The sequence below is a fragment of the Eretmochelys imbricata genome, chromosome 10, assembly GCF_965152235.1.
Source record: "Eretmochelys imbricata isolate rEreImb1 chromosome 10, rEreImb1.hap1, whole genome shotgun sequence".
NCBI classification, from domain to species: Eukaryota; Metazoa; Chordata; order Testudines; family Cheloniidae; genus Eretmochelys; species Eretmochelys imbricata.
In genome coordinates this window covers 84,779,066-84,793,662 of record NC_135581.1, presented here as the reverse complement: position 1 = coordinate 84,793,662, position 14,597 = coordinate 84,779,066, and the positions used below count along the sequence as shown (strand labels likewise).

Sequence of the window (14,597 nt, the reverse complement as noted above, 5' to 3'; positions counted from 1 at the left end):
TGCAGTCCCACAGAAGAGTAGACCTTCCTATCCAAAAGGTCCAACTTCTTGGCTGCCCTGTCCAGAGGAGCGACTTGAGGTGGTGTTGGTGAGCATGTTTGGTCGCCGCATGAACCACCAGTGAGTTGGGAGGTGGGTGCGTGAAAAGGAAGTCCGTGCCTTTAGACAGGACAAAGTATCGCCTCTCTCCAAGTGCTCGGTGGTAGGGGCACAGTGGGCTGGTGTATGCCAGACCATCTGTGCTGGTTGCAGGATGGCTTCATGAATTAGGAGGGCAGTCTGTGAAGGTCCTGGTGTTTGTAGGAGGTCCAGTACCTGGTGTTGTTTATCCTGGATCACCTCCCGCATGAGCCCAAAAGCTATGGCCACATGATGAAGCAGGTTGTGGTACTGTTTATAGTAATCAGGTGGGGAGAGGGAGAGCAGGATCAGTGCCTCATCTGGCAATGAACAGGCTCCAACAGGGACCCAAAGTACCAGTTGCACTATATCTTCCTCCCCTTCACAATAAGCAGAGGAGGGTGCGGTGCAGGTAGCCGACAGTCGGCAGGATGCCACCAGAGGCACACTATGGTCCCAGTACAGGTCCTATGGAGGCTAGTAGGACCAAGCAAATGCGTCGCTGTGCAGTGGCAGACCCCGGAGGGAACCATGGCTCAATGAGGATACAGTGGTTGGCACCTGGGATCTGGACTGTGAGACTGGGCAAGTGAGAAGGAGGGATCTGGCTCCGAGAAGCACTCAGACTCGGAGGATGGGTCCACAGTGGCAGATTACCCACTGGGCCAACTGGCCCACGCCCAGAGGCCTCGGCCAATTGGGGGCTCCGGAAAAATGGGCGCCACCACACCCCAACCTGCCTGCCTCTCCTGCCACGGAGCACGGGAAGCCCCCGTAACCAGAACCCCACTCCCTGGCAGGAACGCTTTGGGGGGGCGGGGTGGGAGGGGGAGGAAAGAGACTGCAGGCGGAAGGGGTGGTGAGGGGCTCCCCCCTGACTTGCTCTGGTCCAGAGCCCCACAAAACCTAATCCGCCTCAGTGGGTCTGGTAGGGGTGGAACCGACAGTGTTGGCAGTACAGATCGTGTGGAAGAAGTGTGCCACTCAGGAAGGACCAGGAAGGCAGGACTGAGGTGCCCAGGGGACCAGAGAGCAGCAGAGAATCAGAGTATGGAACCGACAGCTTCGCAGTGGGTCTCAACAGTTCCATGAATCCAGATGTGTGGGGGGGACCACGTGTGGTAGTCTGAAGGGGCCAAGTGGCGTGGACAGTGCCGGTGGCTGCTGTGATAATGGCATCGGAATAGTGACCATGGCTGAAGAACATGTCTGGATGCGTGCACCAAGAAAGACAGCTGAACCAGTACAGCTGCAATACTTGGGTCTCCTATCCACATTATTACTCTAATGGTGCAGAGGAAGGGGTTTTCAAGACTGGCTCTAAATGGTGCAACCACACTGGTGCTGAACCCCTGAGAAAAGCAAGGAGCAGTTCCACATGCAGGCACAGGACCAAAACCAGGGGGTAGCAATGCCACAAAGCATCTAATGTACACAGGCCCAACAGCAAAACAGACACTGAAAAAGTGGTGGAAAACAAGCACCAAAATGTACATGAGTGTGGGAAAGAGTAGTGAAGGAAGGGACAGGCCAGGGGAGTAGCAGATGGCAGACCACAAGTTAGAGACTGACACCAACCAATGTAACACAAGCAGGCTAAATGTTCTCAGCCCACATGTAGCTGAGAACAAACAGAAAACTTCTGAGCCGCTCCCTTCACCCCCCACCCCCGTGTCCCCTCAGCTTTCCTGACTGGTTACAGACCTCAGCCACAGGGGTGTCAGGGCCACTGGGGTGACAGGCTGTAGCATAAGTGGATGCCTGGGGCACAAACAGGATGTTTCAGGGAACAGTCTGTTACTCCTACAGAATGGGAGATGCACAAACCTTAAAGGCAACACAGACTTTCCTGGCAACTAACTTCTCCATGGCAGTCAGCATGACCGGATAGCGGATTTCTTTCCCCTCACTGTCCCGTTCAACTTTCCCGTCCAGAGCAGGGGACTTCCGGGCTTCCGCATGGGCATAATCCGGCCCAACTGTGTACACCTGGGCAGAGACAGAGGTGAGCTAGGTGGCCTGTATCACTGGATTATCTAGCCAGGTTCCAAAAAGTTACAGCTGAGCAGACAGACAAACTAACTGGAACCCACCAGGACACACCTGGGCTGCAGACATATGGAGAAGTGGAAGGGGGTTTGGTGCCACACACTCTCCTCTTTAATGTCTGAAGCAGACAAGCATTAAATCCTCACCCTGATCAGGCAGTGCTGTCACTGACTATCTGGAGGGAACACTCCAAAGAGTTCTCAGCAGAGTTCTTAGACTACTAAGACCACAGCTACCCAAGGTCTGGCCAAGGAGGCAGCCATCCCTCACTTTCACTCCAGCCTTCTCCTCACCTTGACATCAGTGCCATCTGTAGGCATGAACTCCTCGTAAATGTACGAGCCCGTTTTCCGTACACTGCTTTCAGGGGAGTAAACACTGCTCCGGCTACCGATCTGAAATCAAAAGATGAAGAGAACCTCAGAGGAGGTAAAAAGGGAGGTGTTCAGTGTGAGCTAAAATATGCTCATGCAGGATCCACTGCTGCAGGGGAAAAAAGAGTGAGGAACCACACAGGCTAGGCACCCTAACAGCACTTATTAGTCTGTCAGTCTGCTTGACTGTGGATAAGTCTCTCTCTCACACGAACACACAGCAAGCCACCTAGCAGCACACAAGGAAAAGTACTTTCCCTTCAAACTCTCCTCTTTTATGATAAAGTGTTCCACTGTTTGGACTCTGCCTAACAAAGAGCTAAATGGGAAGTTTAAATAAAATCAAATTCAGCCACACAAGAGCTTGGCAATGTAAGCAATAGCACTTCCTTGGGAACAACCTAATCCAAAAGGCTGCAGCAAAGAGGGATGGAATGGGACCCTTGAAACTGGGTATGAAACACAGAAATGCAAGGGTGTAAGGGACCTCAAGAGGACATCTAATCCAGCCTGCAGCACTGAGGCAGGGCCAAGTAAACCTAGACAATCCCTGATGGTTTTGGAAATTAGGTTGGTTTAGTGTGATTTGTTCTTGATAAATTCATGTGGACTGTTATTACTCTGTTATCCTCCAGGAGCTTACAAATTGATGTTTTAATCATATGTTCCAGTATCTTTCCAAAAAGAAAAGGAGTACTTGTGGCACCTTAGAGACTAACCAATTTATTATCTTTTCAGGTATCAAGTTAAGTTGGCTGGTCTATAATTCCCTATGTCCTCTTTGTTCCCCTTTTTAAAGGCAGATTCTGTGTTTGACCTTTTCCGTTCCCTGGCTCCTCACCCATCCTCCATGAGTTCTCAAAGATAATCACTAACAATTCCAAGATTACTTCAACTAGTTCGTTTAGTACCCGAGGATGAATTTGGTCAGGCTCTGACAACTTGAACACATCTAATTTACCTTAATATTCTTTAACCTGTTCTCTCCCTATTCTGGCTTGTGTTCCTTTCTCCTTGTTGTTAAATGTTAATTGTGCTACGGATCTGGTCACAATTAACCTTTTTAGTGAAGCCTGAAGCAAGGTAGACATTCAACACCTCAGCCTTCCTGACATCATCTGTTACTAGGTCTCCTTCCTTGCTAAATAGTGGACCTACACTTCTATTTTCCTCTTGCTCCTAATGTATTTATAGAACCTCTTCTTCTTATGTCCTTTTATGTCCCATGCTGTACATAAAAAGAAAAGGAGTACTTGTTGAAGTGAGCTGTAGCTCACGAAAGCTTATGCTCAAATAAATTGGTTAGTCTATAAGGTGCCACAAGTACTCCTTTTCTTTTTGCGAATACAGACTAACACGGCTGTTACTCTGAAACCTGATGCTGTACATAATGCATTTTGTGCCGTAGCCTTTCCAATTCAGTCCCTACATTCTTGTGCTATTCTTTCATACTTCTCCTTAGCAATTTGTCCGTGTTTCCACATTTTATAGGTTTCCTTTTTGCTGTTCTACCTTTAACATTATCTATGAGAAACTTCAGCTCTCCTGAACCACTTTTCCCCTTAGGTAAGGTCCCATGAGAAGAAAATCTACCAGTTCTGAGTCTGTAAACTCTGTATTTTTGAAATCCATCATTATTCTGCTGCTCTCACTCCTTCCTTTCCTTTGAACCATTAAATCTATCATTTCATGATCACTTTTATCCAAAATGCCTTCAACCTTCAATCAGAACTAATTCCAATTCCTCTATGTCAGTCAGAATGAAATCTAAAGTGGCTGTCCCCTAATTACTTCCTCCACCTTCTGAAACAAGACATTGTCCCCAGCACATTAAAAGAACTTATTGGATAACAGCTGCCACATATTGTAGTTATGGAGGGGCTAGTATTAATTCCATAATTCATGCTAAGTCAGAAGTTTTCAATTTAAAGGAAGCTTTAAACCTTTACTTTTTAAAAAATCGTATTGATATGATAAAAACCAATCCACAAAATGTAAACTGACACTATTTGAATTTCCTGTTGGTTTGAGAAAAATAACTCAATACAGAGAGAACAAGAGCTCAAAAATCACCTCTTTGCATTTTCACGTGTCTCACCTTTTTGTACCTCCTTCTGCAAGAAACCTATGGCACTCCAGCCAAATTGCTGCTCTTAATGCACCGATTGCTCAAAATACCAGCTATACAATCGCCGTGCTTGTCTATAGAGCATTTTATAACTTTTTACCCATAACTGAAAGTTTGTGTGCTATGCCGAACCTGCCAATTTGACAGCAAATCTGTCATATGTGAACACCACCACTCACTTCTGAGGGCAAAAAAAGGAGACCAAAAGTTCAAACCTAACCTCATCTATCCTCTGTTTAAATTCCCATGCAGTTCACTACCCATATCATTGACTAAGACAATAAATCCCCAACTTAGATGTCAGCCAGGGAAATACAAAAACAAGAAGTCATTAATGCAAAATTTCAGCAGTGCCCTCAACATTGCTAAGGCAGAGTAACTTCCCTGCTGCATAGAATGTGGGAGTCAGATGTGGAGATCTATTGATATAAGTTGATACAGAAGTAAATGAATTATAGTGCAAGTTTGATACGCTGGTGTCCGCATTTGTGTTGTGTGTCTACAGGAAAAGAAGTGAAAGCCATATGGAGTGCAGTGTTAACAGCACTGTAGGCAATATAAAGGTGGAAAAAATGCACAGGTCTTTCCCCCAGCCTATTTCCATGTTGTGAAGGTTTTGGGTGGGTGCAGCATATTCTGATGCAACCTTAACGATCACTAAATAGTCTTTGTTTGACAATTTAGCATTTGGATTGTGCTAGGCATATTCAAAACCCGGAGGAAAAGCTGCTCCCCGCCCTAAAGAACGTACAACCTAAACAAAAACAGACAAAGCATGGGGGAAGGGATAAAAACAGACAAATAAAGCCTTGAGAGTGACACCAGACACGGAGAGCAGAGCGCGCACCAGGGTGAGACGCAGTCTTCACAGAGCGATTGGTGGTGTGCAGGGTAGGAAACTGTTAGATGTGCCTCCGGAAGTCCTAGCACTGCCACACAGGTGAGCAGAGCTCCAGCATGGATCCACACGCACTCAGCTGCTATTCTGTAGGGTGGACACTCTCCCTCGTGGCAGGTTAACCTCCAAGGAAGTCATTCAAGGGGAGACTACTGGAGTTAATTCTGTAGCGTAGATACACCCAGCATGAAGTTGGGGGCTAAGGCATCTGAATGAAAACTGCATTTGCTTGTACTACCCATGACCTCTAGTGATCATGCTGATGGGATGAGCACTTGAGCAACTTTTTTTTTTTTTAAATCTACTAGGCTTTTTGGGGCTATTCTATTAGTGTGTGTGGTGTGACTGAGCACATAAGCCAGGCACTGCTGCTGGAACCGTTTCTTCAGCAATTCCTGACTCACTGTGATTTAACAACACGTTCTTAACATGGCATTAATAGGTGTTTGCATTTAACAAGCAACAAAATCTCAGTCAGCTTGAAACCAGATTCCCCCACCACTCCCTCCAGGAGGCCCCACAAGCCTTTCCCAGACCCAAGGACTCTCCTTCCAGTGGTGCATCTCTGGCCTCGAGGCACATGGGAGTTCTATCTATCTGCCAACAGGCACGCTCTGTAGTGTCTACCCCACAGCCAATGGCCAGTGGCAACTGGAGTTCCCCTCACCTTCCGGAAGAGCCTCTGGCTGCCCCCACCTGCCGAAGTTGGGTAGTAAATATAAACATTGTGATCCTCCGCACTGACTGGCTTCTCTACAAACGGCTTTGGGAAAACGGCTCCATTCACTTCCACTTGGTCCTCTCCCTCCACTAGGTTGCACTCTGCAGACAAAGCACAGCAGGAGCAGGTCAGGAAGGGGGGAAGCCTGCTTCAGAGGATCCAGCTCACCACTCCCTCCCCACCTCACTCCTCTACCCTACGTCCGGGTCAGCAGCATAGACTGCGAATCATGTCTGTTCAGGCTTGCCGCCAAGGTCTGATCTTTAACAGCAAGTCCCTTTTAGCACCATCCTTGGAAGCACTCCTCTGGTGGAGTCAGCTCTGATCACAGCCACACTGCCCAGGCATTTGGGGTGTGCTGCACAGGATACTTGGGAATAGCATCAGGCTGGCCCTCTGAGGCCTTAGTAACCAAGGGCACACAGGGGATTGTTTGTTTGTAAATGGAGGTTGAGAAGCATCAGCATCCCTATGTACCCGAGCTCTATTCCCAGACTCTTCTGAGGGCGAGCCACCTAAAGTGGAGCTCTCTGGGGAGATGAACTTGCCATCTGTCACTCCCACTGCCCCCTGGGTACACTCACCATCCGGCTTGTCAGGATCTCGATTAAGCACAGCATAGCGGGGCAAGTCTATGCCCTCTTCCTGCAGGATCCGGTACACTTCTCGCCTGCAGGGACAGGGCAAGAAGTCAGTGGCAGCCAACACAATAGGCGGAAAGGTCATGGCTGTGACCTCGACACAAAACTTGGAGATTTATCACTAAGTAGAGTGAATGCAACAAGGTCTAGGTTTGAGGTTCAACATGGATGGGACTAGAACCCAGGTCTGCAGGATGGCTGGCACCCTCATGCCACCACCCGGGAGCCATGGAAGGACCACAGGCATCACCACATAGACAGACACGACAGGAAGTTACACCTTGAAAGCCCAGACCAAGAGATTTCCTAGTGGTCCCTTACTGGTCCAGCCATCCCACTGAAGCCCAAGAGGAGTTCCAGGAATGCCTATGCAGCAAGGTGGACTCCCTTGCCAGCTGTAGCAATGGACCTGCCTCTCGGCTTGCTCTTGGGATTCCTGACCCCAGCTCTGACCCCTGGTTCCTGACTGTCGGAGCTGTTCCTGGCCTCTAACAGCCACTATTCTAACCACTAAGAATGCCACATTGCGTGACCACTGTGCCTGACTGCCTAAGCCCCAGTCATGACACTAAGGGAGGCAAAGCACCTGCATGCACCTGCCCAGAGAAGTCTACCTCCCATCCCTGATTGGAATGCCTGTGAGCAGCAAAGCATTGCCCACCCTGAACTAGGATATCTATGTCATGGATCCACAGGACTAGTGCTATGGCTACCGGTCTCTTGGAGGAATGCCTTCAGTGTGCCAGATCTCCTAGGGGGTTTCACTCTTCCTCCAGGGTAAGCCACGCAGCTTCCCCATCTCCTTAGACTGTACCTCTGAGCCTGCAGCCCCCCTGCTTCCCACCGTAAGCACCATGCAGCAAGTCCAACTCAGATTCCTGATGGAGACTTGTACACTCTTAGGGAATTAATGCACCTCACCCAGCGTTTGTAGTGACACTCACAACTTTGTGAAAACAGTCAGGTTCATTAATCAATTGGAACACAGCTTAGGGAGGCTTTAGGGTAGTATAGAGAACTGAAGGTTAAAGCACAGTCCATTCTGGCCAGCCCAAGCCCAGCCATGCTGCAGTGAACCCCTTGGTTCAAGCTCTGTCTGTCTTGCTGTCTGATTTCCTGCATCAGACCAGGTGAGAGCCCCAACTCCTTCCAGCTGCCAGCTCTTATCCCCCACCTCATGCCTCTCCTGTCCTTTGATCTCAAGCTGGGGGTTGTTGTTCAGCTTCCCTAAGTAGAGGTGGGGAAGTCCATACCCCTCTAGGTCATTGCTTGCTAGGTGTCAATGTTCTGGCAACTGGATTTGCCAGTGGCTTCTCAGATGCTCCACTGATATGGAGACTAAGGCCCAGACAGCGGGGCAACACCCTCACCTATGTCACTCAGCATGCCCTGAGAGCAAACAGTCCTTTTCCACCCCACTGGGTAACAATGTAGCATATAGGGGAAACTGAGGCACAAACAGGACTCAAAAATATTACAAAATATTCCCACTTTGTCACAATCTAATGGTAGCTGGGTGCCCATCCTACTCACCTGCACCCACCCAACCTGGACACCTAGGCACAGCAGAGCACCACTTTCGACACCCTCCAGCACTGGACAGCAACAAGTAAGCGTGGTAGAGACCATACCACAAGAAACCTCCACCCTGGTCAGGGACACCTAACAGCAGCAGAGTTCTCACACTCACGGGTCCCAAATGGGGAAGCTATAGTTTTCACACCAATAACTACCTTCTTTGCATCTGCCAATCAGAGCTTGAGGGCATGCCAGTCACACAACTCCAGGGGAGCATTTTGGGAATGCAAATTTGAAGGGGAGGGCTGGGTGTGACACTCTAGCCCTAAACATCCAAGGCCAAAGTTTTCAAACCTTGCTGCCTACTCTGACTTCTAAATCCATATTTAGATATACAGCCTGAATTTGTTAGGCGCTGGGCACCCACAAATCAGCTGGTGTTCCTAGGAGCTGCAAGTGCTAGACCCCCTAAGAAAGTGCTAGGTCTCCAGGAGTCTAACCTTTTAGCACGTAGCTACAAAAATGCTGGCTGTTCCCACCTCATCCCCAGAATCTCACCTGCCCTTGCTGCTGCCACTCCCTGCTTCCCTACCCCAGGATCTGACCTGTCCTCACTAATCTCTCATTCTGTGAGCTCCTTGTCCTACTTCACTCTGCCCTTCCCACACTCTGTACTAATCAGGAAATGTCAAAATACACCTGCTTCCATCTGAGTAAGTCCATTCCTTCCCCTTACATCATCCCACCTGGAAGTTATGAGGAGATCATGTCCCAGAAACCTGCTAAATAGAGGCAACCAAGGCCCCTCCTCCATCCCTTCTACCCACTAGCACAGGGAAGGTGAAGCAGCAGCAGCATTTGTATAGTACTCAGGGAGACCAGAGTCAGCCAGGCAGTTCACCCACAGGGGAAGGAAGGAGATTCTCCAGGCACTGAACCCCTACCTGTCCTGGATGTAATACTGCATATCAAGGTCATTAATCAGAAACGGATTGCACAACTTGGCGTAAGCAACTGCCTTATCCAGAGGGAATCCTGAAAAACAGCAAAAGGTGCTATTAATGCAAGTTCCCTGCTGCCAGGCCTGTGGGGCAGGGGCTGCCACAGACCTTTACCTTTAGAGTGGAAGGAAATGAGGCAGTCGCAAGGAGGCCAGTTCTCCACTGGCTCGTTCAGAATGACATCTTCTCCCATGATCACCACTGTGATGTACTCAAACTTGCACAGACGTTCCAGGATCTGGGTCATGGGCTTTGACTTGGACTTTTTGGTCATGGCACAGATTCCAACCACAATCTGCCGTTCTGGAGGCTGAGGGGAGAAGCAGGAAGCTTATTATTGAGCCAGTTTGCTCAGTGAATTCAATTTGCAAATGGCATAGAGAGGCAGCAATTGTGAACAGAAATGGGGCTTTCCCCAACCCACACACATGCTTCATTCTCTCTTTAGATCCCACCCACGACACAGGATTCAGCAGGTGAAAACTATTAAAAGCATCTTAAAACACCGATTCTCCAGCACACGGAAGATTCTCCCTCCTATCTTTGAACATCTACACTAGCATCAGAGTCACTCTCTAAAGCACTGCAAGCTTATAACTTGTTATAACTTAACTAATATGTGGTTCTAACATCTCCTCTTTGCATACACATGCGAAAAGTGATTTGCACACATATACACTGGTGACACAAGCACATGCACAGCCAAGCAAACACAGATCATGGACAAGCATGAGAATTTGCACATGTTCCCTTCCACACAGCACTCATTCTGCAGTTAGAAATTGCCATCTTTAAAAGCAGTTTTATCACAAAGTTCATGGGCTGAATCTGCAAAAATGCTTATAATTATTTTTTTTATTCTTAAAAACAGTGAGTAACTTCCTCCCCTATTCCCCACCAGTAACACCAAAAGAACTCAAGAAAATTTGTGCAAACACCCCCCCATCCCTTTTCTTTCTTTTTTTTTTTTTTTTTTTTTTTTTTAAAGTCCCCTATGACAAGACACCACAAACAGGAGAATTCAGATAAATGCAAATGTTTCAGATTAAGAGTGTATGAAAACTAGGAATCACAATGAGAATTCTCTGCAAACCTGACTCCAGCAGTCACAGCCAGTGCAGCTGCTAGAATGACTGTTTTTTAAATAGCTTGGCCCTTGTTGTGCCAATGTTGCTACCTGATGAGGCATGGCAGTATGCTTTTAGAAGGACAGGAGCAGAGATGATGAGACCAGCCTCCTGCGGGGCGCTTCTTTGCCAACAGAGTCAAGGAAAGAGTAGGGACTGACTGGAGCATTCAGAGGTCAGCATCTACACGTGGGAGTAGCATTCAGTAAGGGGCTTTGGCTAGCACTCTACTCCCACTACCACTGGCCGCAAGGGTAAAAACCATTAAGAGTCAGAGGAGTTCTACTGGTCTCTTAATAAAAAGCTTAGACCCGGGAGTCAGAATCCTGCACAAATGGGATCTTCAGACAAACCATCTGTGACGTTATTGACATAACCTGGGAACATATAGATCATTCTTGCAATCAAGGTCCTGTTGTTGCACCAAATCTTATATAAAGAGAGTCAGATGAGGTATCTAAAACAAGGTTATGGTTTGCTGGTTATGATTATGCTATCTGTATATGCGTACCATTTTTATAGTTGAAGGTATGAATATTGGCTCTGTACTGTCTGTATTTCAAACTTATGCTATGCTTCTGGGGGACACCCCAGACAAGTTGGTGTCAGCTCTGCTTAGCCTGCTTGATGGCCCATGAGCTATACGGTCCCAGGTTATGTCAATAACGTCACACCATCTTATTAGTTTAGAAGGATTTTGACAATAAGCTAAATACCCCAGAAGAAGAGATAGAATCATAGAATTGCAGGGCTGGAAGGGACCTGGAGAGGTCATCTAGTCCAGTTCCCTGCACGCTCATGGAAGGACTAAGTATTATCTAGACTATCCCTGACAGGTGTTTGTCTAACCTGCTCTTAAAAATCTCCAGTGATGGAGATTCCACAACTTCCCTAAGCACTTTATTCCAGTACTTAACCACCCTGACAGGTAGGAAGTTTTTCCTAATGTCCAACCTAAACCACCCTTGCTGCTATTTAAGTCCATTGCTTCTTGTCCTATCTTCAGGGGTTAAGGAGAACAATTTTTCTCTTCTTCTTGTAATGGTCACTGACCCACACCAACATATTTAAGGAAATATTTACAATAGGAAATGCTCTGCAACCTCCATCTAGGCTCTTATGTGCCCCAGACAAATATGAAGCAGTGACATGAACACTACAATCCAGGACAATATGGCAAGGGGAGAGACCAAGGGATTCAAATCCCTCATGCCCCCAACCACCACATTATTAAACCAGATATCAAGAAAACATCTTGACACCCTGTCAGTTTCAACACCCTCCCTCCAGCAGCAAGAGAGACAGAGGACTCTCTAGGGAGCTACTTCATCATTTTCACATAAGAAAACATTCTGCTTATTCCCATCCAGTCCACCACCACACTTCATGTGAACACAGCTCCCCCTTCTATTTATGGTACAATACTTGTCTGCATTAACCCTCGGAGGCTCAGCCCATATCACACACCTGAGGCCAAAGGGTCAGAACCCATAAAGCTACAGATGGAAGTCCTGCAAAGCCCCCCAGAGGGCCCCTGGCCAGTGCCACACAGAAAACACTGTCACATGGTAACTTCAGTGTGGTCTGTCTGCATTATTCATGGTGAATTTCTTCAAGTAACTAAGAATGATAAAGGGGTAATAGAGCTCCAAAGGAAGGAAAAGGTACAGCAGTGCCTGCGCCTCTGAATTAATCCCACTTACAAAGGGGGTTGGGAGAGAGGCCAGTCAGCGGGTTTGCAAACAGAGGCAAAAGGAAGCAGTCACAAGCAGAAGGAGATTACTCTTTCTGCAGCCTGTAATATCAGGGTACAGATGATCTGTGATCCAATATAAGGGTGAAGCGGCCAAGCCCACCCTGTTGCTACCACCATTTAAAGGACCTGAAAGAGAAAACCCTAGAATTTGCCCGAGCATTGGGTGCTGAGAACAGTGGAGCAATTGTGCTGCATTTGGTGTTGGGTAAGGCTAAGATTTTTGTCATGGATATTTTTAGTAAAAGTCATGGACAGGTCACGGGCAATAAAGAAAAACTCATGGAAGCCTGTGATCTGTTCATAACTTTTACTAAAAATATCTGTGACAAAATGGGGGGCTCAGCTCCAGGTTCCCCCCACCACCCCTGGACAGCTCAGAGCTCTGGGGGCCCCATCGCAGGTGGCCTGGAACTCTGGGGTTCCCTTGCTGTAGCCAGGAGCTACAGGGGGGCCCCTGCCAGGGAGACCCTGCAGGTCCCAGGAGCTGAAGAGGAAGTCACCGATTTCATGGCTTCCGTGATCTCCGTGAGAAAATCATAGCCTTAGTGATGGGGATCTAGGACATTACATTTCCATACTACTATGCACACTGCCTGGTTTGTATGGCCTGCAGGTTGTGACAGCCTGGAACCTCAAAAGTAACCACACATGTAAAAACTAAGCAACCGAGAAGAAAGCTGGACATGGGACACACAAGCACCCCACTCCATAGCACCAGGACCTACTTACCGACTCTGACTCCTCATCATCCTCAAAGAAATCGATCTCGTCTGTCTTCATGTTTGATCCCAGAAAGTCTGTCTCATCATCTCTGGTACCAACAAAAAACCTGGGAGTGGTGCTCTCGCCCTCATGGGAGGTCGTCAGGGACGACATTACAGCCTGGGTGGCCGACCATCCCGCTCTGGAATCATCATGTACAAACCAGGATAAAAAAGAACCCACAATGGGGAGCAAGCCAGGGCTGATGCCACTGAAGAGAGCCTAGGGTGGGTGGGGCCGGACTAGTGCTGTGTGAATGAACCCAGGAATGTAATAGCAGTACTAGTGGAAGGTGCCTGGGGCTGGAGGAAGAAGACTTTAGGCTGGGTGGGGGCAGAAGCCAATGAGATTGGAAGGTGCCCTTAGAGCAGGCTGGGGGAGCCCAGCATCCAGTGCCATTTCAAACAGGCACCTCCAATGTGCAATTAATCCATCTGCACTAGCTGGGAGGGGAATGGTGTCATTGCTAAAGTTAATGAGTTGGACGCGATGAAACTTAGCCCTTACAATGCTGTACGTTCCAGACTGCTGACTACATCAATCTCCCATCCTTGAAGACACCAGCTGATACTCAAGAGGGTGGGGGGAGCGAAGGAGAGAATGAAGACTGCTTCCCAATCCCCAAGCTTCAATCCCTTCGCCGGTCAGGAAGGCCTACAAAAAAAACCAAAAAGACAAATCACACAAGGCACTTAAGTTAGTATGGTGGGGGTAGCAGAATTTCAAGACACTCCATGGAGAATGGGAAGCAATATTTAGAGCACGTGACCGGAAGTCAGGATTTCTTGAGATCTAAATCATAAGTAGGTCACTTAGGGCTCAATTGACAAAAAAATAGGCACCCCTTTGTATGCACTCCCCAGGCAGGCATAGTTTTTCCATACATTAGAGTTTAAACACACATTTTTTAAAAAGTTCAATTAAAAATAGTTTTAAATCCAACACGTCTGTTCTTTAAATAATTGTTATTTTCATCCATTCTGTCTGGCTGCAATCTTGGACCACGGCTTTAAAAGTAGTTTCATGGCGCCACAAGCCTTCCACACACATTAAATGGGCCATGGCCAGGAAACAACTCAACTACTCTCCAGTTCTGCAGATTCCTATCTAGGAGACCCAGGTTTCACAGAGAAATCACAGCAACCAAAATCAATTTAATTAATTCAGTGCAGCCTTCCTGCGTGGAGACTCAGATCAGTAGAAGAGTGCTTTACACCCATATAGCTTAATTTGGTTTGTTATAATTTGTAGTGAATGTAAATGGGTGATAGAGGAGATGGACTTGTACTTGAGGAGGTTTCTCTTACTTAGGAAAGTTACTATTGGCTCAGACATTTAGCTCGCAAGAGATGAAACCATAATTTTACCAGGCCAAGACGCCCCAGCGTGTGGAATTATTAAAGCTGCTGGAAGACTGGTACAGTTGAGTATAAGCAGTAGGTATTCTTTAGAATTATAAAGTGATGACAGAGAGGGAGCAGGTAGACAGAATGCAAAGGCCC

At 47.6% G+C, this 14,597-nt stretch overlaps 1 protein-coding gene across 4 annotated transcripts in view; it reads right to left on the bottom strand.

Annotated features, from left to right (window-relative positions):
• The window catches only part of PPIP5K1 (diphosphoinositol pentakisphosphate kinase 1), a 183,494-nt gene extending 169,750 nt beyond the window's left edge, over positions 1-13,744 (bottom strand). For all 4 annotated transcript variants that reach the window (XM_077829275.1, XM_077829272.1, XM_077829273.1 and 1 more), the window contains exons 1-8: positions 13,603-13,744; positions 13,063-13,237; positions 9,565-9,760; positions 9,394-9,484; positions 6,875-6,960; positions 6,237-6,391; positions 2,463-2,564; positions 1,948-2,109 (exon numbers count right to left, since the gene is read on the bottom strand). In XM_077829275.1, the coding sequence (XP_077685401.1) occupies positions 1,948-2,109; positions 2,463-2,564; positions 6,237-6,391; positions 6,875-6,960; positions 9,394-9,484; positions 9,565-9,760; positions 13,063-13,209 (939 nt within the window). In that variant the 5' untranslated portion in view covers positions 13,210-13,237; positions 13,603-13,744. The remainder of the gene's footprint in view (positions 1-1,947; positions 2,110-2,462; positions 2,565-6,236; positions 6,392-6,874; positions 6,961-9,393; positions 9,485-9,564; positions 9,761-13,062; positions 13,238-13,602) is intronic.
• Between the last annotated feature and the right edge of the window lie 853 nt (positions 13,745-14,597).